Source organism: Myotis myotis, unplaced genomic scaffold (genome assembly GCF_014108235.1).
Source record: "Myotis myotis isolate mMyoMyo1 unplaced genomic scaffold, mMyoMyo1.p scaffold_m19_p_6, whole genome shotgun sequence".
Taxonomy (NCBI): Eukaryota; Metazoa; Chordata; class Mammalia; order Chiroptera; family Vespertilionidae; genus Myotis; species Myotis myotis.
Window position 1 is genome coordinate 37,817,010 of NW_023416368.1, and position 11,667 is coordinate 37,828,676.

At 57.9% G+C, this 11,667-nt stretch overlaps 1 protein-coding gene across 3 annotated transcripts; it reads right to left on the reverse strand.

Moving 5' to 3' along the window:
- Positions 1–551: 551 nt before the first annotated feature.
- RNF44 (ring finger protein 44) lies at positions 552–11,667 on the reverse strand. 3 transcript variants are annotated; one of them, XM_036313193.1, is made up of 11 exons: positions 11,493–11,667; positions 5,912–6,063; positions 5,525–5,735; positions 4,968–5,135; positions 4,427–4,591; positions 4,167–4,328; positions 3,958–4,088; positions 3,607–3,694; positions 3,399–3,520; positions 3,161–3,260; positions 552–2,966 (listed from the first exon to the last, which is right to left on the reverse strand). In XM_036313193.1, exons 1-11 carry the CDS (start codon positions 11,496–11,498, stop codon positions 2,904–2,906), a joined length of 1,368 nt encoding a protein of 455 aa, XP_036169086.1. In that variant the 5' UTR covers positions 11,499–11,667; the 3' UTR covers positions 552–2,903. The 3 variants fall into 3 exon arrangements, with proteins under 3 accessions (XP_036169086.1, XP_036169085.1, XP_036169087.1); XM_036313192.1 differs by having other exon boundaries at positions 4,427–4,600; positions 11,493–11,665; XM_036313194.1 differs by having other exon boundaries at positions 4,427–4,600; positions 5,525–5,705; positions 11,493–11,663.

Consider the following 11,667-nt stretch of genomic DNA (forward strand, 5'->3'; position numbering starts at 1 on the left):
CTCTCAGGCCCTTGTCCCCACTGAGCCTGGGGATGAGGGGCTCTAGTCCATGTAGCCTCAGTGGGGTCAGGTTAGGGTGGTGGGTGTGGAGCGCAGGCCAGGCAAATGATGCCGTTGTAGCTCCCTGACAACTAGCCTCCATCCCAGAAATAGTTAGAATCCCAGGATAAATGATTTTCCCATGGAGATTATGCTAACCTACAGAAAACTGAGCTAGAGCTACCAAGAACCACTACACAGAAAGAACTTCTTTGAAACAGTTCTAGATGAAGGGAGCCTTGACCCAGTCATGTTTGAAGAACCTACCTCCAGAATTTAAATGACAGATCAAAAGGGAAGCTTTCCTCACACCAAACGGAATCCTGCCCCTTGTTAACAGACTCCGGCCTCATGGCGTGTGCGTGAGTAACCACTGAGCCAGCGGGCAGACCTCACCAGGAGGTACCCTCAAGAACAACCTTCTCTGCCCAGCTCATCCCCACCCCGCCCCACTCTCAGAATGACACCCGCCCCCACTTCCCACCAAAAGAACACAGGCAGCCAAAGGCAGCTTGGGCAATACTTGATATACATCATACATTTATTAGTGAATATCCCTCTGAAATCAGCAACAATATTAAAAAAAATAATGATTGCACTACTTGGTCAAGCAGAACTAGCAACTTTCATTTTAAAAAAAGTACAAATCTGTTAAAAATTTCAATCAGTATACACATATATATATTACAACATACTAGTTATGTTAAATGCTACAAACCAATGTGAATCCAATGGAATGGAAAAAACCACACATTTAAGCTTTAAGAACCATTTTTTTCTCTATATATTAGCATTTTCTCAAATACATACATGGGGAAAATGAGGTAACTGTAAAATGTGCAAGGAACAGGCCCCCCAAATTACATATATTTATATGCGTGTGTATATATATATATGTATATGTAGTTACATATATATATATATATAAAACCCTTCTAACACAGAACACAGGTGCTGGGCCCAGCCAGGCTGGGGGATGCTGCCCACTGTCATGCCTAGGCCAGAAGTTGGTAAATAAGAGTAAACATTAACAAGCCCCCACCACAGGAAATCATTGGTAACATGGCATCTAGAGCAAGGTCAGCAAATCACAAACATCCTAAATAATTGTTTTATAAATCTTTTTTAAAATGATTTTTTAAAACATTGTTTCTCCTCCCACCCCCCCTCAATAGCTGCTCATTGGAACCACTGTTGTAGCCTATACAATCCGAGAGCCTGTTCTGCCTGCCCCAGGAACCACAGGGTTTTGGAAACCTTTTTTGGGGTGGGGAAGGGAGGGGTTGGAAAGGATGGTTCTCTGTGTAAAATACGTGGGGTTTTGACACTGCTATAAATATAGAAACATCACCTGGAGTTATATACAGTAAGACTTTGGGTTCTCCATGGGGGTGGGGCCAGGCTGATGGGGCCCCATGGCAGGCCGGGGAGGCGGGAACCAGGGCCGCTGCGGGAGAACGAGGGTGGTTGGAGCATCCCTGAGGCAGCAGGCGCCAGGGGCTGCCTGCTAGGATGTGCCGGCCCCACACGCAGTTCGTTCTGGGCAGCAACCTCGGCTGAGGGCAGGACAGCAAAGGGACCAGGAGGGAGAGGGAGGGAAGCTCAGCCAGACCCTACGGGGGCCTCCCCCAGACCTTGGAGGGCAGGGCTCAGGATGGGAGGGGGCCCCTGGAGGTGAGGCCCACGCCCTCCCTGGTCCCTGTCCTCCTAGGACTTCCATGGAAGAGACGTGCCCCAGTGGGTGGGAGACAGGCCCTGGCTGGAGAGGGAGAAATGCCCTGAAAAGCAAACGGTCCCGGTAGGCTCTGGGGACGTGTGCAGTACAGTGCATGGCAGTTATCAGCTGAGCACAGACCCCTAACTCCGCTTGTGACCGCCGGCCGCCGGGCCCAGCCCCAGCCGCACACATGCATGTGGACCAGGCGGCACCACTGGACCATTCCCTGCCCCCTGGGCACTCAGTCCTGGTTGGTCCCTAATACCCCCCATTTAACCAAAAGAAAACAAATTGTTTAAAAATCCACATCCCAAAATCCCACACGTGATTTTGGGCCAAATGAATAAAGGAACACTGCTACTCTTCACGTTCATGCAGAATGACAGAGGGGAAATTGGGCATGGGTCTGGACCCCGTCATTGCCAGGGAGCAGTGGCTGCCAGAACCTAGGCCACTCTCCCTGGCATAGCCCAGGCCCCACAGGGTATGTGCTGCCCAGGTTCAGGGCCTGTCCCCCCTGCACAGGAGGCTGCTGGATCCGAGGCCCTCTAGCCCGGAGGGTGTGGCTGGAATGTTGTGCCTGGGGTGAGGGTCCTCTGGGGAGCCAGACCCACCCCTCACAGCAGGCTGGGTAGGGCTGGCTGCCTGAGTCTGGGGTCAAACCCAGGCCCGGGTTTCAGGAAATGGCCCTGTGCCACTGTCTGTCCATGCCTGTTGGTGCCACCTGGGGAGAGGGCATGCTATTTCAGTGCAGGAAACCAAGTGTCCCAGGACTGTGACCCCTTTGCCCATCCGGGGCCAAGGATCTCCACCAGCCACAATGGGGGCAAGACCCCGGGGTCCCAGTGCTGTCAAGAAAAGGAGACGGAACCAAGGGCCAACGGGAGGGAGACGAAATAGGGACACTCAGGCAGCTCCGTGGTGGGCGGACTGGCAGGCAGACTGGGGACGGAGTCTTTGGAGCTTGGCAAATGCAGGGGCTTATTGCAGGGGCTTCTCTTGGGCCTGACCCTGGCACCAGCTCTGGATATACAGGTGGGAACAATGGGACAGGCCTGGGCCCTACCTCCCCATCCTCCCTGGGTCCTCCCCTTCCCCCCTGAGTTTCCAGAGCTTCGGGCAGGGTTCTCATGGGCAGCTGTGGGCCTCACTCAACTTCCCTGGGCACCTCGGAGGCGTCGGCCCGGCAAATGGGACACGTCCGGTTGGCCTGAGGAAGAAACAGCTGGCACGTCAGAGCCCGCTCGCACCTGTCCCCATCCCACCCAGGTCTGTCTGCTGCCTGGTGGGGAAGCAGCCCCCTGAATAAGCCAGAACTTCTGGATGATGAGGAGGGAAGCCCCCAAGCCCACCCTCCTCCCTCACCACCTGAGGACCACCCGGGAGCGGCCTGGGCTGCATTACCTTCAACCACTTGTCCACACACTTGGTGTGGAACTCGTGGTTGCAGGGGAGAACTCGGAGCAGCTGCCGCGCCTCGAAGTCGCTGAAGCAGACAACACACCTGGAGGAGGGCACAGAATGTCACCTCCATGCGGGGGCTGAGGGAAGGCTCATGGCAGAGCACGCGTCCTGCTCCCCTCCCCAGGAAAGGGTTCCCTGGCAACCCATCTGTGCTCGGCAGGTGGGGCAGAGCACGCACAGCGTCTGCTCCGACTGATGGCTGTCTGGGTTGAAGCGGTAGGCTGGAAGCTGCTCGATGTCCGCTTTGGTGAGGCCTCGAGGCTTGGCATCTCCCAGCCGCTCCGCCAGGCTCAGCAGGGCCTGCAGACGGGCAGGAGGGGGGGTCAGCAGTGGCCTGAGCTGGAGGTCCCCAAGCCCCCACCTCCCAGGACAGGGTTCCATGGGACCTCATAGTTCTCCAGCTCCACGTCATCCACATCGAGATCCAGGCTGATGGTGGGCCCCACTGCTGTGGGCGACATTGGCAGCATTGAGCTAGGGAAGACAAGTGCAGGGGTCGGGGGTCAAGGTCAGTAGGAACTGGGGCCCCAGTGTTTGCCCCAGGAGGCTGCAGGAGAGGAAAGCCCAGCTGGGGTGTGTGTGTGTGTGTGTGTGTGTGTGTGTGTGTGTGTGTGTGGTCTGCTGGGGTGCAGATAACCTGAGAGGCCCCAGGACCCCACAGCTGCGTTTGTCTAACCACAGGAGGCCCCAGGAGAATAGAGCACCATGGCTCTGGGGGCAGATGTGCAGGTACTTACAGGAAGTAGGGCAGGAAGCTGGGATAATATGGTGGCGGGGGTGGTGGTGGTGGTGGCGGCGGCGGGGGCAGCGGCTGTTGCAGGCGGTATCTCTGGGTGCTCAGTCTCCGTGGCATCATGTGGGAATAGGGCTGTGAGAGGGTGACAGGTCAGTCAGTGTACCTGGCTCCCATTGCCCCAGAGCCTGGGGGTTGGGGGGTGCCACTCACCACACCGAAGGACAGCTCTTGGTGCAGTGGGTCGTGGGGCAGGTACTGCAGGGGCACGGGTGGGGAGAGGGCCGGGCCTGGGGCAGAGGTGGAGTAGGTGAAGCTCCCCAGGGGGTACTGATCCCCCCGAAGGTCCACGTCGTTGTCCAGCCGCTGCAGGGGCTATAAGAGGCAGGGGTGGGTCAGCTGAAGCCAGTGACAGGGAAACCCCTGCCCCCCATGCCACCTCCTCTAGCATCGGCCCCATCGCCCAGACTCACCATACGCGGGTGCTGGGTCTGCAGCGATATAAACTGCCCCAGAGGCGCCATGTGAGCAGGCTGGGGGTGTGGGGCTGGCGGTGGGGGGTGCAGGATGTAGTGGTCACTGGAGATGAGGTGGGGGTAGGCCTGATAGGGCACAGGGAGCTGCTGCATGGTGCACGCCTGGATCAGCTGCCGAGAGAAGGGGCAGGAGCTGGAAAATGTTCTTCTGGACTGGACCTATGCTTGTGGTGAGGGCCAGGGGCCATCCCATACAGCAACAGGCCCCCACTGAAGCGCTCTGGACCACTGCCGGTTCCTGGCCTAGGCCACCCAGGCAGGACACAACACTCTTAAGGCCCACAGTTACTACCCCAAATGGGCTCTGTTGAGAGGCTAGGTAGAGCATCTGGGGGCTCCAACTGGCAGGCACTGGGGTACAGGGTTGTGGTCGAGCCAGGGAGGTGCTGACAACCTGCATGGTGTATAAGCTTGGTGGTTCCGCCACGGGCCTTTTGGTGGGGTGGGGGTGGGGTGGGAGGTGGAGGCCCTCACTCACCGGGGGCGGGAGGCAGCAAAGTGGGTAATGCTGCCCACTGAACATCACGGAGCATGCTGGGAGCTGTTGGGCACTGCAGGCAGGGATGTGCTGGCCTGAAGGCAAGGGGAAGGCTTGGGTCGTCACCGTGGTGACTGTGTAGGACAGAGGGACAGGTCCCTGGTGCACCTGTGGGTGGAGAGAAACCCGGGAATTGAAGGGAGGAAGCCCGGCCATGATGCTGCCCCAGGTGAGAAAGTCCTGCCGGGCCACGCCCTCTCTTCTCTAGCTGGGGCCTACCTAGGTACAGACCTGGCTGCCCCCCTGCCCCAAGTCCGAAGGGCAGAGAGCCTCTGGGAGCCTGGGAGGGGCTTCCAGCTCTACCACTCATCCACTGTGTGGCCCCGGACTGGCCCTTCCCTTCTCTGGGCCTCAATTTACAACCTATAAAACAGGGCTAAGAATGGCTCCCTAAACATGCAAGGAGTTAAGCAAAGGGAAGTCAGGGCTCTGTCACCTCTGTTTCACAGATGGGCTTGCCAGAGGCCGGGGGGCTGGAGAGGGGGTGTTCTGCCTACCTGCTCGTGGAGATCAACCATGAACGGGCTCTGTTGGGAGGCTGGGTGCAGCATTCGGGGGCTCCCGCCGGCAGGAGCCGAGGCTCGACGCTCCTCTACAAGGAGGTGTGGTGGTCGGGGCGGAGGCTGCTGGGAGGGTAAGCGCTCATCCTGGGCAGGCAGGCGGCCCTCTCGGCCAGGGCTGCACCACAGAGAGGAGGCCCGGGTAGGACTGAGGGGACACACTCATTCACAGAGCATGGAGAGGAGCCAAGGCCACTACCCACTGGGGAAGGAAGAAAGCTCAGGGCCCGTGCCCACCACCCCTGGCCCCTGTGCCCCGGCCCAAGCTGACAGCCCCAGTACCAGGAGCTCCAGGGACTGCAGGACTGGGAGGTTCCTTCCTACCTTCCCCGGAGCTGGGCCAGGGTGCTACCGGGTCCTGCAGACAATCGCCGCTGGCCCACAGGGGTGGAGGGTGGCCACCTAGTCACTGCCAGAGCCCATGGTCGCATCAGGGGTGGCAGAGGGGTGGAGGGGCTGGGCCCGGGCTCACAACCCTAGGAGTCAAAAAGAAAGAAACTGAAGCATAGAGAAGTGTAGCCACTTGTTCCATTAAGGGCCCGGGAGACAAAAATCAAACCTCTGTTGTCTGATTCTGGGGCCACCAATGTCCACTCCCACCCCTGTGCTCCCCAGGCACATGGACTCTGGGTGGGTCGAGCCCTCTCCTTGGCACTGGGGCTCAGAGCTGAGAGACGGGGTCAGGCTTGGCTTGCAAGGATCCCAGGCCTCAATCTTCTGCTCTCCAAAGTGAACCCGAGCTCCCTCAGGGTGCAGCAGTTTCAGAGGGCCGACCAGCCGGCTCCCGGGCCAGGTGCCTCGGTAAGGCTCCTTTAGTGCAGGGCCTTCAGGCCACACTCAGGTGTGAGGCTCTAGCTCTGGTCCCCAGGCAGGCAAGGTTCCAGGGGGGACTCCAGCTTCCTCCCTTCCACCTAGTTGGCTCAGGGGGGACTCCAGCTTCCTCCCTTCCATCTAGTTGGCTCAGGGGGGATTCCAATCAGGCGTGGGGCCCAGTTTTCCTTCCACTATTGCCAGGTAAGAGGTTCTGACCCAGATCCTGCCCTTGGGGGCTCCCAGTCTGCCCCCAGGAGACAAGGTCCTACCCGGCCACCTTCCTTCCTTCTCTCGCTGGGGTCCATCTAGGTACAGACCTGGCTGTACCTGTTTCTTTCCATAACCCATTCCCACAGTGCCTACCCATGTGTGACTTCTTCAAAGAAGGTATTGTTTGCTCCATTTTACAGAAGAGAAAACTGAGGCTGAGAGAGAGGAAGGGACTTGCCCAAGTGTCAAGGCTGGGAGGTGGGCTGACCACAGCCCCTCACTGCACCCTGCCCCCAAGGGAGGGGTCCAGCCCAAGGGCATCCCAGGAGGCGCTGAAAGAGGCCAGCCACCTTGGTTGGTCAGGTAGGTCTGGAATGCAGCTGGGGGAGGGGGGTGCTCACACAGCCTCCAAGAGGGAGGTGGGACTTGTTGAGAGGAAAAAAAGAGGAAGCCAGAACCTAAGGGGGGAAGTTGTGCAGGAATGGGGTGTGGCAGGTCTGCACCTTCCCTGGGAACTAGGGGTCCAGGTGGGACAAGTTAGGGGGATACTCATTAACTCCAGAGGCTGGGATGAGGCCCCGCAGGGAAAGCTTTGAAACCTGTCAGGCCCCCACGCTGAAGGCCTCTGCTGCTCCTGCTCCAGGAAGGCCCCCATCGCCCCTTCTCCATGTGACAAAACTCTCTAGAATCCTTGATACCTCCCTGTTGACACAGCCAGGGAGCAGTGTACTGTCCCCTCAGCACCCGTTCCTTCCTGCCAACAGTGGCTAAACATTTCTATCGTGAGGTCTTTGAAGCCCTGACTCTCAAAACGAACCTGCAAGCAAGGCTCTTCTCCAGCTGACAGGACAGCGTCCTGCCAAGGCCACCCCAGGAAGAGGCTGGAATTCACGCCTCCTGCTACTGGCCGGCCTAGTGTGGTAATAATGCACGCCGGAGACCCGACCATCCAGGGCCAAGGCCAGTCTGGTGTTGTGAAGCTAGTGCCAATAATTCAAAATTGGGAGGCTACATGATTCCGGCCTTTGGATGGTCAGGGGCCAGAAAATCTCGCTCCACTGGTCCCTCATTTATGCTTGGCCCCCCCTTACTTGGAGCATGAGTCACCCCAGGAACACTCCCCACCACAGGTGACCGGGTTTGCGATCCCTGGTGTGGGTCAAGTACACACCCTCACACATGCGTATAAATATACCACCTCCCTGATTCCCATTGACAATCTAGCCTTGCAAGCCAAGGCCGAGAGACTCAGTGGAAACCTCCAAATAACGGAGACAACAGGCCCCTGGACTCCTGGGTCAGAGTCGTTATAGGGCTGGGGAACAAGGGCAGCTAGACTTTGTAGCAAATTCTCCAGCAGCTTCTACAACACAGATAGGTTTGGGAACCTCTGCTCTCACTGACTTCAGAGATGCTGGGAGCCCAGTCCCACTGATAAAGAGTATCAACAGTAACTACAATACTCCCCATGTGTCTGTCATCTTGATCAGTCCTTACTGCAACCCTCAGAAGTAGGGATAGTGAAGTTCCAAGAGGTGAGGTCCAAGGCCAGTCGGCTGGAGTTATAAGTGCACTGGGACACGACCCAGGCAATGGCCTCCACGGTTACTCTTGTGGGAGGCTGTCTCGCTGAAGTCTGGGCAGCGTCAAGGCTCAGGGTGTGGACCCCACAGAGGCCCAGGCCCACGGGAATCTGTTCTGTGGCCAGCCCCTCAGACACCCCCTTCTCAGGAAAGGGAAGTAGCAAGGAGCCGAGTACCCAGAGCAGCAGACAGAAGGGGCTCTAACTGTGGACACAGGACACCCTGACTTCTGAAGCCAGGGTCTTAGGCATTTCACTTCTCCTCCCTGAAACTCAGCTTCTTCATCTGTCAAGTGGGAACAGCCTAATGAACACCTCCAGTGGACTGGCAAGTGCTGCTCACAGGCCCTGGTAAGAGTGGTTTGTAAAGTTTAGGTGTGAACAATCACTATCTATATATATATGTAAAGGTCTGAGCGACCATTACGACCGGTCACTATGACATGCACTGACCACCAGGAGGCAGACACTCAACGCAAGAGCTACCTCCTGGTGGTCAGTGCGCTCCCACAGTGGGAGCAGCGAGGCACCCAGCCCGGACTCAGGGGGCTCAGGGTTCCTCCCCGCCCCCTACTGCTCTGTGCACTACTGCACACTGCTGCATCCCTCAGGGGATGTTGGACTGCCTGTGCGGATTGCAGTCTGACATTCTCTAAGGCAGTGGTTCTCCACCTTCCTAATGCCACAACCCTTTAATACAGTTCCTCATGTTGTGGTGACCCCCAACTGTAAAATTATTTTCGTTGCTACTTCATAACTGTAATTTTGCTACTGTTATGAATCGTAATGTAACTATCTGATATACAGGATGTATTTTCATTGTTACAAATTGAACATAATTAAAGCATAGTGATTAATCACTAAAACAATATGTAATTATATGTGTTTTCCGATGGTCTTAGGCGACCCCTGTGAAGGGGTCACGACACACAGGTTGAGAACCGCTGCTCTAAGGGGTCCCAGATTGCAAGAGGCCGCAGGCCAGGCTGAGGGACCCCACCAGTGCACGAATCCATGCACTGGGCCTCTAGTTAGAAAATAAGAGAGGCTGACCTCCACTCCACCCTCCAAGCAGAAATCAGGGGCCACTTCAAGCTCTGCAGGTGGTAGCTGGGAAATATGCCTCCCTAGGGAATACCCCTGCTGACAATCGAGGGGCCCCTGATTCCCAAAGTCCTACTAGGAACAGAGGCAGCAAAGAGGGGACACACCCACTTCATAGTTGAAGAAACTGAGACCCAAAGAAAGGAAGTAACTTGCTCTAAGCTACAAAGCCAGAAAGGGACAAATTTGGTCATGGCTGAGCCCCTGGGCTCAGATTCCTTCAATCCCCGACCCAGTTGCATCAGTAACCCTAAAAACCACCTAATCCCAACTCTCTATTCCAGGCCCTACAGATCAGGAGAGCTTCTTGAAGGGGACTGTGACTTGCCCTATTGTGAAGAGAAAGAGAAGTGAGAGAGGCTTAGGTTGAGAGCTAGCAACTTGCTCAAGGTCAACAGCAAGGGTGGCCCCCCCAAACTGCTCTGCCTTCCCACACTCCTCTGCTGTCCTCTCAGTGAGGTCTGTGCAAACGGATCTTGAGGGTCCCATCCCTACCCGCAATCTTGCCTGGAACCAGGTACCACACCTTGCCTCCATGCCCACCCCTACTTGCCATGCCCTAGCAGCTACCCCATCTGGGTCTAGGGAGTCCCTTCCATGTCCTGTTAATTGGGCCCAGGTGCCGTTTTGCAGATTCAGCAAAGTCAGCCTGAAAGCTTGAGTGAACGAAGCGAGGTGAGAAGCCTCCAGCCCGGACTCCTAGGGTGACCTTGCGCAAGGAAATCTCTTCGCTTCTGTGAGCCTCAGTTGCCACAGCTGTGAAACGGGGATGGAAAGCTCTCCCTCCCAGAGTGCCCAAATGAAATCAGACGGCACAGGATGCAAGAATCCAGGCGGTCACATTAGGGGGGTAGGAAACCGGTGTCCCTGAGCGGCAGCCCCCCCAACGCGGGCCAGGTGCAGGCTGCGGGGCGATGGGAAGCGTCCTCAGCTACCCCTCCCAGGGATGGGATGTCAAGGTGCGGACCGCCGCCCGGAGAGGAGACTCCCTCGCCTCCATCTCACTCCTTTGTGCCGCGCTCGGAAGGACAAGGGGGCGGGAGGCCAGACTGCGGCGTCTGAGCAAGAGCGCTGTGACTTTAAGAGTCGAGGATCCCGGACCATGTGCTCCGCGTGAGACAAAAGCAACAACAAAGGAAGTGGCGGCGGCGGCAGGGGGAGGGGGCGGCTCCTTCCTCTCCAACCGCAGCGCTCAGACTCCGGAGAAGGGAGACTCGTCCAGGCACTGGGGCTCTCGGGGAGGGGGTGTTTCTGATCTTAGAGGTCTCGCTGCCCCCCGCCGGACCGCCCGTGATTAACCCCTGCGGAGCCAGCTATCTCACTGCCCCCAGTCCCAGGGGAGCGGGCAGCAGTTCTCAGGGATGCGGAAATCGGGAGTTGAGGGCTCTGGCCCCGACTCACCTTCAGCCTCCTGGACACACGTTGATGCCTTTGTTCCCGATCTGGGGCGGCCAAGACGGGCAAGGGGGCGGTGATGGGGTGGGGGGGTCTGCCCGGACCCTTTAAGAGCCCCCGCCCTGCGGCGCAATGTGCTCCCTCCCCACCCCGGTCCGGGAGCAGTCCGGCTCCTTCCGGGGCCCTCTCTCTTTGTTGTCCGTCCGCTGGCGTCTGCCTCGCGCGGCCCACGCGCGCTCAGCCTCTCTCAGCCCAGGCCCTCCGGCACTGAGAGGCGGCGCAGGACGCGGCAGGTTTGCGCAGCTGCCGGCGGCTGGCCCTTTAAGAACTGTCCGCGGCGCCAGCGGAATGTAACAAACCCAACATTTGATTCACAACATTCGAAGCGGCGGGGTCGCGCGCGGGGCGGGAGGGGGCCTCGCGGGGGCGCGCCGGGAGGTTCAGGCAAACAGTAGCAGGCAGCTGCCCGCGGCAGCCCCGCCCCAAGCTGCGAGCTCCGCCCCGCTGGGGCCCCGAGAGGCAATCACTCGCCGCGACTAGGCACGTGATGAATGGGCCGCCATCTTGATAAATTAAATAAAAAAATACTCTTCTCGCTCTCACCAACGCTCTTAAAGTGACAGCTGCCATCACAGGCAAGGGGCGGGGCCACCGGGCTAAAGATCAGAGACTCGGAGATGGGCAAGACCAATCAGCTGCAACTCGAACTTGCTATGCAAACTCGCGAGCCAGTCGCGCCTCTGAAGCTGGTTCCCTGTTGGAAAAATGGGTCCCGCCGACAGAACCACGGCCCAGACTTACTGTCATGATTCCCTCCTCGGAGACAGGGCACCATCTGGGACACTGAATTGTAACGGGGCCGATCTTCGACCAGGCTGAGGCGTCCTCTTAGGCCAGTCCAAGTGGTTAGGAAAGCCCTACAGTCTTGGGCCAGCAACTTCCCCAGATATGACGTCAGCCCCGAGCTCCTGCGCTG